Genomic DNA, 16,284 nt, shown 5'->3' on the forward strand with positions numbered 1-16,284 from the left:
CCCAAACGGGGAGTAGTTTTCAATTGGCTATGCCCGGAAGCTGTTAAAAGGAGTCTGAAGTGAGTTAAAAAATAAAAACCGATACCTAAGGAGAGGGAAGGCTCTGGGTCCTATAAAGCCCTCCTATTCTCTGCGTTCCCCCGCAGGCTCTTTCGTTAGCGTGGACTGCTCTCTTGCGTGTGAGGTAAGCTTTGGCAGTGCCTCTGAAGATGTGCCGCTCCATACTACGCACACGTGAGCGCTTGGGTATGTGCAGTACAAAATCCCCAGTCTTCAGAAGCTTCTGAAGACTGCTGAAGTCTCCTGCAGTGGGAGAGTCAAACGGCGGAGTCTGCAGGGGAACAAGGAGAACGGGAAGGCTGCAGAGTTCCCCAACCCTGTCCTCAAGGCCCACCAACTGTACATGTTTTGCAGAAAACCACAAACCTTCACAGGTGAGGTAATTAGTGTCTCAGCAGAGCTGATTAACTACCTCTGTGGATTTCCAGAAAACATGCACTGTTGGTGGGCCTTGAGGACAGGGTTGGGGAACACTGCATAGGACCCAGAACCTTCCTTCTCCTTAACTGAGTATCTGGTTTTTCTTTTTGAACTTACTTCAGACTTGCCGTAAATGTATAACTCCACTCTCTGTGGCCTTTAAAGTAAATGGGAACCGTCGGCTTAAAAAAAGTCAGATGCTTACCTAAGTAGAGGGAAGACTGGGTTCTATAGAGCCTTTCCTCGCCTCTCTCCCTGCCCATTCCAGCTCAGGATCCCCCATACAGCACGTGACCAATTCAGTCAAATGCTGCTATCTCCTCTGCCGAAGGGAGGTTTTGTGAGCCCGAATGCTCCCAAAGATGGGTCGCTACATGCTGTGCACGCGCCCTCTATCGTGTAGTTGCGCATGTGCAGTATGGAGCAGTCTGTCTTTGGGAGGACTTGGCTCCCGAAGTCCCCTACGGCGGGGGATTCGAACGGCGAAGAAAGAGTCGCACGAAGGGCACCAGGAGTGGAGAGGGAAGGCTCTAGGACCCAGAGCCTTCCCTTTCCGTAGGTACGTATCTGACTTTTTGTTTAGGTGACAGATCCCATTTACTTTAAGCATATTCCCCTCTTTGAATATCGACTGATGAGATGGAGCTTTTGAATCGAGAATCACAAACACCACAGTGAACAAACTGGTTTACTACAATCAAAATGAACATTTTTTTATAAAAATTATAATACATTATACACATTTTGGTCTTTTTTTTTTTAAGTGTTCACATATTTACATGGGAAGCTAATGACGTATTTCAAGTCACTTGTAAAACCGCTACTGGAACTTATAAAAACTGAGTGAATAGAGTGACGTAAGAGGTAAAGTGAACAAAGGGTTATTAAACATGGTAACAAACCTGTACATGCAGTTTATTAAAAAATAAACACAATGTGACATGTCTGAACGAGGGAGAAGTCCAACAGCAGCATCTATTCTTGTGTCGCTAGGTCATAAATTAGTGTTTTCCACGGGACATGCAGAAACACGGTACAGAGGGGATTAATACAAAGGCACGTGGAGCGGTACGGAGGAGTAGATCGGGTATCCGAGGGGCGGGTCTGCTGCTTGCACAGTTAGGTTCCGTAGTAGCACTGGGTGGGCTTGGATGCTGTAGCGTTCTTCGTCGTCGTTGGTGGCGTAGAGCAGCTCCCAGGACAGATTGGCCCATTGGCCCCGCACGGCTTCCGCGTTCAGTTTTCCGATCTGCACCAGCTGCTCCTGAAGCGTCAGCACTCGGCCCGTGTATACTCCCTGGAGGCAAAGGAAATGTGAGTATGGATCGCAAACCTGGGGCACTAAGGTGAAATTGGACAGGTGTTTTTTTTTTTTTTAACCTTTGCATCATGCCAAAAGTGAATTAAATATTATTTTTATTTTTTTTTAAGTTCTAAAAATAAATAAAAAAAAATAATTTTAAGATTTCCGCCATGCTCCACACAAGTCCTGTTAACTGAAAGCTTCACTCCAGCCAGACATATTTTCCTAGGCCTGTGCAGGTATGGAGTTGCAGATAAGGTGAGGTTAAACCACTTTTAGGCCTCGTTTACATACAAAACTGTAATCGCAAACGTTTTGCAATTTTGTGCTGCGTTTTTTTTTCCCCTCCTGGCGCTCCACTGTGCGCTGTGTTCTTGGTAAAAGCGCTTCATTCCCTGACGCAAGTCAGGAAGTAAACTCTTTGACCCGGGAAAGAATAAATACAATGTATTCTAAAAAACCGTGAACGCAATCGCCACATAAAGCGGTTTTGTGAGCGCCCCCAAAATGGTACAGGCACTGCTTTGCGGACGCAACGTGCTGATATGAACCTTCTCATAGAGTTTCATTGCACAAGCATTTTGTGGGCGATTTTGAAAATCACCTGCGCTGGAAAAAAGGGCAAAAATGCCCTTAGTGTGAACGAGCCCTTAACTACTTTGGCCTCCTGGACGTAGTAGCTACGCCCAGGAGGCCATGTGCGCGTCCGCGCGCTCCCGGCCGTGGATCGTTAGCCCATGAATCAGTGAATCGAGCTATAGTGCCCGATCACTGATTCCTCTCCCCCGCAGAAAAAGCGACAGCTTCTCTCAGAAGCTCCGCTTTTTCTGGCTGTTGCGTCCCCCATACGTCCCTCTAAGCGTATGTTACGCTTAGAGTGACGTCATGTAAACAAACTCATGGCCGCCATCTTGTGGCTAAAAAGTAAAACTACAACTAAAAGTAAAAAAAAAAAAATCTTAACACATTTACATTATAAAAGTTCTGTTTACCTCCCAAAAAATACCCAAATAAAATGTTTAATATAAAAAAAAAAAATTACAATAATAAAAAAAAAAAAAACATGTAAATATTTACCTAAGGGTCTAAACTTTTTAAATATCAATGTAAAGATGAAATATTTCTATACTTTTTTTATTTTAAACTTGTAAATAGTGATCGATGCAAAACGGAAATAATGCACCTTTATTTCCAAATAAAATATATTCGCCATACATGGTTATAGGGACATAATTTTAACGGTGTAATAACCCGGACATATGGGCAAATACAATATGTGAGTTTTAATTATGGAGGCATGTATTATTTTAAAACTATAATGGCTGAAAACTGAGAAATAATGAATTTTTTCCGTTTTTCTCTTAGTCTTCCTGTTATAATGCATTTACAGTAAAGTGGCTCTTAGCAAAATGTACCACCCAAAGAAAGCCTAATTGGTGGCGGAAAAAACAAGATATAGATCAGTTCATTCTGATAAGTAGTGATAAAGTTATAGGCTAATGAATGGGAGGTGAACATTGCTCGGATGCATTAAGTGAAAACGACTGAAGGCTGAAGTGGTTAAGGAGGAACTTTAACCCAGGATTGAACATCATTCCAATCAGTAGCTGTTACCCCTTTCCCACAGGAAAGCTTTACCTTTTCTCAAATACATCATCTGTAGGGTCTGTATGGCTGATATTGTGGAGAAACTCCTCCCACAGTGTGATTTCAGGGCCATGGCCCTGACTAGTTTCCTGTCTGCAAACCTCAGCAGTTTTTCAGGAGGGGGTGTGGCTAAGTAAAAAACCTGTATTTTCTGCCACAAAAGGTCCGTTTATTCATGCTACTCTATTATAACTTCTGTGGACTATGCTGACAGCATGGAATATATCACTTTAGGTCCACTTTAAAGATGGATTCATTATTTTGGCCTCATGTTTCCTTTATGTACCTGGAGCTTCTTCAAGCCCCTAAAAGTCTCTGTGTCCCATGCCACGCCTTTTTTTTTTGCTATTCCCTCCATAGCGGCCGGCAGCTCCTGCGCATGTGTGCGCTCCCGTGGCCAGAGGGGACAGCAGAAGACCGTGTGAGAGCCGAACTGTGGCGGGGGACACAGACTTCTAGGGGGTGAAATAAGCCCCAGGTAAATAAAGATGGTGCACATAACCTAGAAACTATTGTTTGTCAGCAAATGCAACTCAATAGCTAGAGAAAAGTTGTAGCATGCTGCGTGAGACGTGGGCTTCTCTCCAAGATGTAAGCACTTGAAGATATATTTTTGCTAGAGGTCCCCTGAGCCCGGCTTTGGAAAAACAAACCCTAACGTAAGAGCGGGTGAGATGGGATAAAAAAAAGGACCTGTCACACCTGGCTGTCCTAGAGTTCCTGCCCTTTCATCCATATTGCACAACAGCACTTTTCCACAGACTTTTATAAGACTTGCTGCATGACGGTTATTACAGTAGATAAGCTGAAGAGATGTCACACCGTTGGGACATGTACCTCTGAACCAGGCCGCCTGCTCATCTAGCTGACGTGTAGGAAATAAGTAACCAGAAGACTGTAAAGCAAAGTTTATTGCAGGCCTGCTGGGGGTCAGGCATGTCTACTGCGAGTTCAAGTGTAACTAAACTTTCTACCGCTACGCAGTCAGTGTTTAATGGTACGCAACATGTGTGGCGAATCAGCTTATATTCTAATGCTGAAGATTAGTAAAAAAAAAAGTTTAGTAAAAAGAGATAAAAAAAAAACCCAACACTTCAGACTCTCTTCAAAGTGATATGCAACATCATCAAAGAAGAAGACTTATTTAGCTTACCTATCCTGTTGTAAAAGAGACTCTAACAAAATGTTTTATTTTATTGTTTTTTATTTACATTTATTTACCTTCCCTGGCTCCAGCGGGGGCGCTGTTGCGCTCTCAGCACGGAGATAGGCAGAAATAGCCTATCTCCATGTTGTATAGGAGATAGAAGACTTGCACCTGCGCAGTAGAGCGGCCCGACAGTGATCGGCTCTTTCTGCCTATCTCCAAGCGGAGAGCCGATACTGCGCCTGCGCTGGAGCTGGGAAGGTAAATATTTATATCCCCGCCGTTCCCAGAGCTTTTTTGCCGCCGCCGTGGGAGAGAGGAGGACGGGGGAAGCTTCATTAGGATCCGGAGGCTACCCCCATCTGAGGTAAGTACCCCCCAGGGGAACTTTTTCTCGTTACAGGTTTTCTTTAGGATTTCAAAGAAATGTGATATGAAAAAAATATATTTCTGCTGGTTTCCATCTTTACAGTTTCTCTGTGATGTCAAAAGTGACATCACTTGTGACCTTTTCTTTTTCCAACCAAGCTCAGTGGTAGTTGTGGGTGATAGCGGTGCTGCTGTTGCGGAGGGATTTGGCCAGGTCTCTTACCTCCTCGTACTAGAGCAGAGGTGTCCCATCATCACTACATCTCCACCCCTGTTGCACGCATGGTAGCGTAATAACAATATTAGACATCGCAGCATGGTATCGAAGGGGATCAAATTTTGATCTACATCACCTGATGCCTTACAAGACTAGATCCGGCGGCGATCAATTGCAAATTTGATCAGTAGCAGTGATGGATGTAGCAGTTTGCATCACACAATCTCAATCAGAAATCTGAATCTCACTCTCATCTCAGCCCCTGCTCAGTGCAATAGAACACGTAACAGCCATCGATTGTCTGCTGCTCCCCACACCCCTGACTTGTGTGATGAGAACCAACTGCCAAGCCTGCTAACTCTTAAGCCCCGTCTACACGGGGAGATGTTGAGGAGATTTTGTGGCGATCTGGCGGCTAATCGAGCCTCTTCCGCGTGCCCCCCGCGTCCCCGCTCGCCGGATTCGATTCCCCGCTCGTCCCCGCCGGCGCCGCTTATCTTCCGCTCGATTCCCTGCCATTGTCCCCTCGTGGGGAGCGAGCAGGGAATCGGCGGAAGCAAGATCCGTCCTGTCGGATCTTATCAATCGAGCTGCATCAGCGGCTCGATTGATAAGCCACATCGCGGCCGCATCTACGCGTGTAGATGCGGCTTTACAGTCAATAAACTGCAATCAAAGTTATCTAATCTGCCAGACAAATCCACACATGTATTGTCAGCTTTTAGGCCTGGTTCACATTATGACGCGCTTCTGTGCGCATTTGGAAGCATGTATGATGTGCAACACGCAAGAACGGCAAAAGGGCATAGACAGTCTTTCTGCCATTCACATCATAGGCGCTGCGCAGCAGTACAATGCGCTGGTGTCCGGCTGCGTTCTTCCTGCAAGCACAGCACTGACCAATTCACTGTAATGAATGGGATCAGCAGTGCAACATGTAGCGGCGCAGATGGCGTGCGATCGTAGGCGTTGCGTTCCGATCGCACGGCCATCTGCGCGTCATGATGTGAACGTACCCTTCAAGTGAACCAGAGACGAAACACCCTCATGTATTTTACCATATATGTCAGTGGGAACATTAGAGAAAACACCTACCCTGCTCTCTGTTTCTTTCTTCACTGTTTAGCTTGCTTCTTTCAGCCCTGATAAAATCCCCGACTGAGCATTCAGTCTGGCTTTGTTCAGGAATCTTTATAGCTGAGTCTGTGTTCTCTGTTGTCTTTTTAAGCCCAAGCCTGCTCCCTTCTGTCCCTGCTCAGGAATCATTATAGCTGAGTCATTACAGCAAAGCCAGACTGAATTCTCAGTCAGGGATTTTATCAGGGCTGATAAGAACAAACTGAACAGCAAAGAATGAAACAGAGAGCAGGGTAGGTGTTTTCTTTAATGTTCCTACTGATATGTATGGTAAAATACATGAGGGTACTTTCGTCTCTGGTTCACTTTAAAGGTTATAAAAAAAAACACTTTTTATGGTTTTCAAAAATGAAAAGCTAAGATCTGTGCAGTGTCATTTTATAATGATGATATGGTAATCATAGTGTAGGAAAAGCCTCGGTGATGGGCGGTCTGTCTTGTCCAAGATTTCCCTATAAGTGCAGCATATATAATCTGTTCCCGATGGAGGTGTTAAGGCCTCTGAGGAAGTGGTAACTCACAGCAAAACACCTGTCAGGCTGTTCTTTCCTCATCCCTACTGTCTATTTGATGTTTGTGCCAAGCAGGCAATAAAGGTGCTGTTTTACGCATACAGTGCTTATTTCTCTCTTTTCTTTGCTTGGAATGATTGGTAGCTTAGTGTATGCATGATTAGAGCAGGGTAAGCTCCCATTGCATGCTGGGTGAACTCTCTATTCCTTTGTGGTAGTATTCTGGATAACACTATCGCCTTGCAGCGCTAGAGACCCAGGCTTGAATCTTGGCCAAGGCGTAAATTCCAGGGCTGTGGAGTAGGTACAAAAATCTTTCGACTCCAAAGTTTATGAAACCACCAACTCATAGTACCCAAAATGGCTCCGACCCCGACTCCTTAGTTTAATACTTACCAGGGCTGTGGATTTTGTACAAAAATCATCTGACTCCCGACTCCAACTCCTCAGTTTATAAAATCTCCCGAAATTGCTCCGACTCCTTGACTCCGACTCCACAGCCCTGGTCAATTCCGCCTATATATTGACCTTATACTATGACAGGGACATTAGATCATGTCTATGGCAGGGATTTGATTGTACGCTCCATTGAGGAACATTTAGAGACCGGACTATGTACTGTATTCTGTAAATTGCTGCAGAAGACATCAGTGCTAATGAAATGCATAATAACTTCAAATTTAGTTTTCTTTCTCTTTTTGTGGCTGGTTTGGAATCCAGTAGAAGTCACCTCTTTTTTCTTGAAGGCATCTTACCATGTTTGGATCATGTCCCAGGGAAAACAGGTAAGGTTTCTCCTGTAAGACCGCTTGCTGCCACTCTGAGTCTGACACCAGGCCAATGTACCAATCGTTATCATACTCTTCCAGATAATTTAGCAGCTCTTTGAAATCTTCCACGGGCCCCAGGCTTGCTTTATCAACCATGAGCTTAAAGGTGTACCTGTAAGATAAGGTCACAGATGTACAAAGGACAAATATGTTCATAGGCACACTGTGTTCATAGGTGAGACAACAGGGGAACTTTATTCCTTGCCATGCAACCTTTAAAGGACCCCTATCGTGAAAAAATTAACATTTTAACATACTTGTAAAAACATGCAAAGAAGAAGTACATTTCTTCCAGCGTAAAATAAGCTATATATTTATTTACTCCTATGTTGCTGTCACTTAGGCCCGGTTCACATTAGCGGTCGCCGTCCGGAATCGCCGTGCCGGAGCCGGACCGCATGCAGAACGGACGGAACGGACGCACGGCATAGCAATGAAAGCCTATGCGTCCGTTCACATGCGTCCGTTTCGTCCGGACCGGATCCCGGACTCCGGCATAAGACCCAACATGCGCTATTTTTTGGTCCGGCTCCTCCGGCAGCTGTATCCGGAGCGGAGCCGGACTGCACCATCCGGCCAATACAAACCAATGAGAACCGGAGAGCGCACAACACACTGGCTAAAAATCCGGATGTTCTACCCCACTTCCTATGCGTATTGTAGCGGTGATTTTGGATGGGGACACATGGGCAAGCATTTTGGAGTGGAGCAGCAGTGACTTTAAACGTGCTGGAGATGTTGGCAGTATGTCGGAGGTGGAGGTGAGTGCTAAACAGCGGAGGGCCTGATTCCACAGGTCCACCTTCTGCTGACCTCCCAGACCCCAACATTTTTATTCCTTTTCTACTATCTATTGCCAAACGGATCCGGATCGCATCCTGATGAACACCTGATGCAACCTGACCGGATCCGGATCGGATCAGAACCGTACGGTTCCGATCCGGATCCGGTCAGGTCATCCGGTCCGTTTGGCAGGGAACCGCAAGTGTGAACCGGCCCTTACAGTAGGTAATAAAAATCTAACAAATCTGGTTTTGGACTAGCCCAACTCATTCATGGGGGTTTCTCAAGGTTTTTTTTATTTCCAAAAGCACTTACTGAATGGCAGTTGCTCATTTTAAATACCAAAATATCTTATAAACCGTAGGGGGCTGGCCTGCATCATTTCCAGGGAGTGCTTTTATAAAGAATACATGAAATACTGAAAATCCCCCATGAATAATTAGGCTAGTCCAAAACCTGTTAGTTATTTCAGATTTCAACTACCTATTGTGAGTGACAACAACATAGGAGAAACTTTATAAATGGTTAATTTTTCTCTGAAAGAAATGCACTTCTCATTTGTATGCGTTTACATGTGTTTTCATTTGTTTTTTGTTTTTTTTGCAATAGTGGTCCTTTAAGTGAATTTAACAGCATCGCTCTAATCCTACCTCAAACGAAGTGCTGGCCACCTCCTCATTATCATCAAGCTCTATTTCCGTTCCCCCAGTTTTTAACTTATTGAAGACAAAAAAAAAAAAAAAAATCTTTACCTGAATGCCTTGAGTGCAAGCTGAAAGAGTTCAGGATTTCCAGTTAGCCAATCCAATGAAACCGACCAAGGGATCCCACCCAGATACGCTCGAAATAGCCAGGCGGAACTAGGAGATGAGTTTTCCATGCCAAAAAAGGCATAATAAATAGAGGCCAAACCTTGAATATACAAGTCTCTTAGTGCTCTGTCTCTGATGCCCTCCTCGAGCAGGCCATGGGGCTTCTCACTCAAGTGGTGGAAGTCTAACTGAGTTAAGACAAATTCATACCAGTCTGTAGGAAACATTTGTTTCATTTCGCTCATTTTGAGATTTATCAAGGAGGCAAATATCCAGTCTTGAGGTATACTTAGAAATTTAGAGTAAGAGGAGCTGAATTCCACCATTTTGAAATGTTCAACATGAGTTGTGTTTCCTCGGTCAGTTGCAGGAAGACCAAATCCCACTACAGAGTAGAGTTTGTCCACGGCAACATCTTGTTCCACATGAGCATCGATATGTGTGTGAACACTACCAGGGATGGAAAAACCATCTCCAACAGCAGCTTTGACTTGCCTAATTCCAGATGCCTTCGGATGGGGAAGAATTTCAAAGATGTCATCATCAGACCAGTCATCGCCAATGTCTTCATGAAAGCTTTCCAGGTCCTTTGAAGACTCCTTGTGCTCTACTGAACGTGGCCCCGCAGATTCCTGGTGTCTTTCGGACAAGCTCATCTCTTTCTCTTCCCTTTGTTCTGTTTTTGTGCTTTTTTGAACTTTTGACTTTTTGTAGCAAGTCTGTATCAAGACCCATAAAAGCACTTTGATGAAATCATCTTTAAATTGCTTCAAGTTGTCATGTGAATCGATGATGCCAGACAAGACGTTCCGGGCATCGGAGTATACGCTGACCGGGATGACAGTGCACGGTGTTAAAACGTTCCCAAAATGGTTGTTGAAGGCAAATCGACCGGTGTTTTCAGCTTGTTCAAAGGCCATTTCAAAAACTTCATCTACTCTGCGGGCTTCGGCTGTGTGGCACGAGGTCTCCTGTAATTCTAATCCCTACAGCAGGTGCAGAAGACAGAAATTAGATCATCACCATGACAGTAAATAAAGGCCTACAGACAATTAAAAAAAAGTATAACTGGTAAATTTGATTCAATTCATGAACTCCCTTCTACAGCATGAGGTACAGCTCCAAAATTTAAAGTTGACTTGAACTCTTGCACAGGACAGAAGGAAACATAGATAAGTCCACCCTGTATGTATTTAGATTCTCGGCAGAGCAGCTAATTTGTAAACACAGGATTTTAACCCTATGTCTACTTCCATGAAAGTAGGAAGTAGACACACTGCAGATTTATTGGCATTTTTATGACGTCTATGGAGCTCAAATTTCTAGAAAGCACCACAAAAGTACCAAAAGCAGGAACTTCAACAAAGCTGACAGTGCCAGCCAGGCTTGCAGTGTCAATTTGCCCTTTTTAAATTAATGGATTTTACATTGATGTGGTATTCAGGGCTGTGGAGTTGGTACAAAAATCATCCAACTCCGACTCTGACTTAATGAAACCACCGACTCCAACTGCACAGTCCTGGTAGTATTTCCTTTAAATGCCACTACACGACTTGAGTAAGTTGCAGTGTAAACCAGTCCATAAAGAAATACTCCTTCTTGTCAGAAACATGTACTGTATACTGTAATTAAACATGTGCTATACATTTTATATAGGAGTCACGCTGCTTTCAATGTGATGTGACCCTCACTGATAAGAAATTCCAACTATAAAACACTTTCCTAGCAGAAAATGGCTTCTGAGAGCAATAAAGAGATAAAAATAGGGGGAATTTCTTATCAGTGAGGGTCACACTGTAGTCACTTCCTCTCTGAGTCAGGACTGAGACAGCCATTTACATACCTGATATTTAACTTTTTCAGGCAGGGAAAGAAAAAAAGGAACACAGCATAGTTATTTCTGTGCTTGGCACTGTACATACACATGTCTATCTCATCATGTCACATGTCACTTCGGGTATCCTTTAAGAAACTTCAGTTGTTATCTATACAAAAGAGCTTATTTGAGCTCCATGACCAAAAAAAGCTGTAGACAGCACTGTCTTTTGAAGCTCTTATCTCAAACGTCTCTCATTTATTGTTTCTTGTTTGTTTATGGTTTTCTCTGCCGAGGAAAGTTGAAAATGTCATTAGCTCTGCTCTGTGAAATCATTTAAAATGCTGAGTGTAATGTGTAAACTGCATACATTATATTAGAGGACGATACAATGTTATAAAAAAAACAAACAAAAAAACTATATAACTGAAAATAAATATGACTTTTCTTTGCAACTAATGTTCTATTAATTATCCGTACTACACATAAAATTAATTATATCATAAGTTTTATTTTTGCTTCAGTGTCACTGGACCTGCAGTGATGGTGGATACTTCTGTGCTTCTGCAACACTGATATTATCAAGGTAATGGGAGGGGCCAGAGCTAGTAAGTATCCCTATGTGGTGTCACATGATTAGCCCTGGCACATGATTAGCATATGCTCTGACTTAGGCCATTCCCCCTCCAACCTCTGGCCAAGTTGCACTCCTTACTAGATATCCTAAAAACTCACTGCCTGTATGACTACTGCATACTTCTCCATCTCTTGCCCCCCAAATTCCTTTAGATTGTAAGCTTGCAAGGGCACACCTATAAATGTTGTTCTGTGCAGCAGGAAGCGTAACATACTTTTTGTCAACAGGACTGCTGATAAACGAATAAAATGATCAAGAGAGGCAGCTGAAGACCTGTCTGCTCCAGTCTCCTTATATCAAACCTTTCACATGACCATTGGGCAGAAGCTGGAAGGGTGCGGATCAGTGCCTAAAGCTTGATGTAGTCCTAACTGCTTTCATGCACTTTTCTGTGCATGAAAGCAGTTAGATCACTTTTTTTAATTACAAACAAAAATAAAAACAAAAATTTGCTTTCCTAAAACAGAAAGAATTTGCGATAATTCAGGTTGGAGTGAGCTCGAGATGTCTCCCAGAGCACCACTGCTGAATATATGCAAATTAACCATTGTACCCTTAGAAGCTATACACACCTCCAGAACCGCTGGAATGCAATGATGTGTCAGCTTGTTAAATTGTACAGAGCCATAATAATCCAACATGCATACAGACTGTTTCGGATTGTTTGATCCTCATCAGTGCATGGCATGGATTAATTTGGCTCTATGGAGTAGGGCTTGTAAACCGAGAGGTACGACAGTTCTGGCACAAAAGTTTGGCAGACATTTCCACCACTATTTATATGAACAATGACAGCAAATAATTTAATGAACACATTTGTTATTTGACTGCATACCATGTGAATGTGATCAGTGTTTGATTTTCACTTGAATAGCATTTGGTCACAGCCCCCTAAAGCCTCTGGATGGTCCAGAGGCTTCCCAGGTCCCCCTGCCACTGCCCTGGATCTTCTTCTTCCTGGCTGCGCTCCCATCCAATTACAAGGCTTTTCCATACTGGGCAAGCAGGAGTACAGTCTGCAAATGCTCAGTAAAACAAAGCAAACTCATGCACAGAGCTAAACCCATGCACAAGCTGCTTCGTTCTACTGGGCATGTGTGGAACGTACTTGCACATGCCCAATACGAAGATGCTTGGAGCACGGCCACAAAAGCATATCTGACAAGCTCTTGGACATGCTTAGAGGGACCCAGTGCTGAAATAGTAGGCCAGGAGGCGAGTCAGGTCTTCTCGACGCTGTTCCGAGTGGTGCAGCTCCTGCTTAGTGCGTCGCAATAGACCATAATGCTATTACGGCTATAGCGGTGCTGGGCGGAAAACACTAACTCAGGTGCCAGCAATAGCAAGACCCCAAATGACACTATGAGAGGACAGGCAAGGCAATCAGTAGGAGAATATATGTTATATTCCCCTGCTTTGCCACGCAGAGGGAGAGCCATCTCTTGGCCTCTCCCCAAGCCCAACTACTGAAGTAAGTATCTATTTGTTAAACATTTTTTTCATTTCAGGTTCACTTTAAAGAGTACTTGAGACGAAAAGAACATACGGATTTATACTTACCTGGGGCTTCAGGGAGAAAATTGGAAGCACTCAGTCAGGCTGCAACTGAAATGAAACCAACAGAGGTGTGCACCGCCCCCCGACTTAAATACACACCTTGAATACAAATCAGATGCAAAACTATGCACTAAACCCTAATCTAAATACATTGAATGCAAACTGATACACATGGATGCAGCTAGCCACAAGTAGACTTAAGGTGCCCATACACTAAACGATTTTCCCGCCCATATACAGCAGATTCGATCACTGTGATCGAATCTGCTGTGAAATTGTTACGCAAACGCTGACCGAACGATCGATTTCTGTCTGAAATCGATCGTTCCTGTCGATCCGTCCATGTGGAAGATTTCGCTCGATCGCCGGCGGGTCGGGAGTGCGTCGATAGCAGCGTCCGAATGTCCGACGACCGACGCTAAGGGCAATACATTACCTGCTCCGCCGGCGCGTGTCCCCGCTGTTCCTTCTCTGCTGGGCTCCAGGCAGGCTTCACTTCTTCCTGTCCGGACAGGAAGTTTAAACAGTAGAGCACCCTCTACTGTTTAAACTTTCCCCGGCAGGAAGTAAAGTGAAGCTGTAGCCCTGGAGCAGAGCAGAGAAGAAGACAGCGGAGACCAGGGGACTTGCGCCGGGTTGATCAGGTAATGTATGCGGGGGGCATGGGGGTATTGTCAGCGGCAGCTCCACAGATTCGGTTTCATAGTGAAATCGATTCACAATCTGTTTGCAGTGAAGGCAGCCATACAATCCCTCTCTGATCAGATTTGATCAGAGAGGGATATATCTGTTGGTCGATCGGATGGCAAATCGACCAGTGTATGGCCACCTTTACATTTTTGTATAACAGGAGATATTGGCAGCACTTCCAAATACAGGCTGTACCCGAGTTGACCAGCTGCATAGATGTGCAGAGCCCGCACACAGGTAGATTACACTTGCATTTAAAACAGATGCACCAGAGGAGGACATTGGCTTCAAGGACAGCCTGTGCTCAGATTGTTCAATACTAGACTCTTCCACAACGATGACATGCCCTCTTGGAAGAGACTTACCCACTGGTTGACCTAACATAGTATGTGAACCTGAGGGTGATAGCCATAAATGGTCTACACATTTTCTAAAGAACAGGGAGAAGATTGCCAGCACTGCAACTGAAATGAAACCAACAGACGCGTGCACCGCCCCCCCAGGGACTTAAATTACACACCTTGAATACAAATCAGATGCAAAACTATGCACTAAACCTTAATCTAAATACATTTAATGCAAACTGATACACATGGATGCAGCTAGACATAAGTAGACTTACATTTTTGTACAACAGGAGATATTGGCAGCTAGCCTACAGGGGGCAGGCCGTGGGCCATGTCCATCAGCTCCCCTCCATTTTCCGGCTGTAAGGCCCAGTAGTCGGAGACTACTGTGCATGTGCGGTCCTGGCCATGCTCCCAAAGTCGAGAGCGTTCTGCTCCTGTGCAGCTAGTTAAAGCGGATCCAAGAGGAAAAACGAACTATAACTTGTCTACATCTTATCTAAAGTTTAGATAGTTTACACAGCATATCTAGCTACAAACAGCTTCAACAGTTTACGAATATTTATTCCTGTGATACAATGAGGGCAGCCATGTTCTGTTTGACACATTGTCACAGGCTGAGGTCTGGAGATGCTATCAGCTTGCCTGTGTGTAAATTCAGTCCCCTCTCCTCCTCCCTCTACCTCTGAAATCTCTGGCTAGTAACCTCCTCCTCCTTCTGCCCAGACTGGGCTCCCATAAGCCCTTGCTACTGTGCCAAGGCGCTGTGAAAAAGCTGTGGGCGAGGCTTGTTTAGTTTATAGGGAATTAGAGTATTAAAACAAAACAAAAGAAGTATTTGGCTTGAGGAATACCCTATAAACTATATGAAAGGAACACGACTATGCAATGAGTAAAAGTTTATCTCGGATCCACTTTAAGGCTTGCAACTGCATACGTGCAAAGCGACCAAGGAGGTGCACAGCCAAGGCCATGTATGCGCAGTACAGCCTGACTGGCTAGGTCAGTGGATGGACGTCGAGGGAGTCCATGGCCTACAAGAAGCCCCAGGTAAGTATAACTCCTTATGTTCTCTTTGTCTCAGATTCTCTTTAAGATTTGTCCAAAGTGAATCAGAAATGTAGATCAAACACAAAAATAATTGTGTACGCAAGTTGTAAACTGAATCTCACAAGCCACTCTGACTTTGAACTCTTAGGCGTGTGCCAGGCCTAAGAGATCAAAGTCAGAGTGGCCACACCATGCAATTCTACTACAGATCCTACCCTAAAGATAGATCAAATCGATAATGCAATTTTTTCCACATTTTGATCATTTTTCAAATCAGATATTTATCAAAAACGAATCGAGAGGGATAATGGTACCAGACTTGGACATACACATGAAACAATGACCGGCAATGTGATCGATATTTTCCGGCCTGTCCAATCTGCTTCAGATGGATAAAAAGGTCGGTTTTGAGCTTCGGATCAATCGCTTGCTATCAATAGACAGTATTTTTTTTTGTTGCTCAATCAAATCATTTGCTCGATTGGAAGTAGGATCTGAAGTGAACATTGATGTGCACCTGGCCTTATGCTCATGGTTTGCTAAGTGGTAGGAATTCCATAGACAGGGCCGGATTTAGACCAAGGCCACATAGGCCATAGCCTAGGGCACCACAGGAGTAAAGCAGCAGGCCAAACTGGTGCAGCATTTGCTAGCTTGCAAATGCTACCATGCAGGGAGATCAGGTGAGTGTCTGATCGCGGTACTCTGCTGCTAGCCGCCTGTGCAGAAGCCATCTTGCTCTCTGTGCACGTTTGCATTGTGGCTGCCGGCTATGGACTTGGACAGCATCGGAGACAGAGGGGGAGAGGAAGCTTCTGCAATGGAGACGAGTGGAGAAATGAGTGACACTGATGGCTGCTGCGGTGTGAAGGTGAGTTGGCTACCTATACTGAAGGGGGGTGGGAAAAGGAGGGATTATGGGAGTCATCTGGCTACCTATACTGGGGGAG

General features: G+C 44.4%; 1 protein-coding gene across 2 annotated transcripts in view; it reads right to left on the reverse strand.

The window, feature by feature from the left end:
• Positions 1-1,371: 1,371 nt before the first annotated feature.
• PCNX4 (pecanex 4) overlaps positions 1,372-16,284 on the reverse strand; it is a 68,404-nt gene continuing 53,491 nt past the window's right edge. For both annotated transcript variants that reach the window (XM_068254430.1, XM_068254431.1), the window contains exons 10-12: positions 9,178-10,223; positions 7,568-7,754; positions 1,372-1,777 (exon numbers count right to left, since the gene is read on the reverse strand). In XM_068254430.1, coding sequence (XP_068110531.1) covers positions 1,526-1,777; positions 7,568-7,754; positions 9,178-10,223 — 1,485 coding nt within the window. In that variant the 3' untranslated portion in view covers positions 1,372-1,525. The remainder of the gene's footprint in view (positions 1,778-7,567; positions 7,755-9,177; positions 10,224-16,284) is intronic.

Source organism: Hyperolius riggenbachi, chromosome 9 (genome assembly GCF_040937935.1).
Source record: "Hyperolius riggenbachi isolate aHypRig1 chromosome 9, aHypRig1.pri, whole genome shotgun sequence".
Taxonomy (NCBI): domain Eukaryota; kingdom Metazoa; phylum Chordata; class Amphibia; order Anura; family Hyperoliidae; genus Hyperolius; species Hyperolius riggenbachi.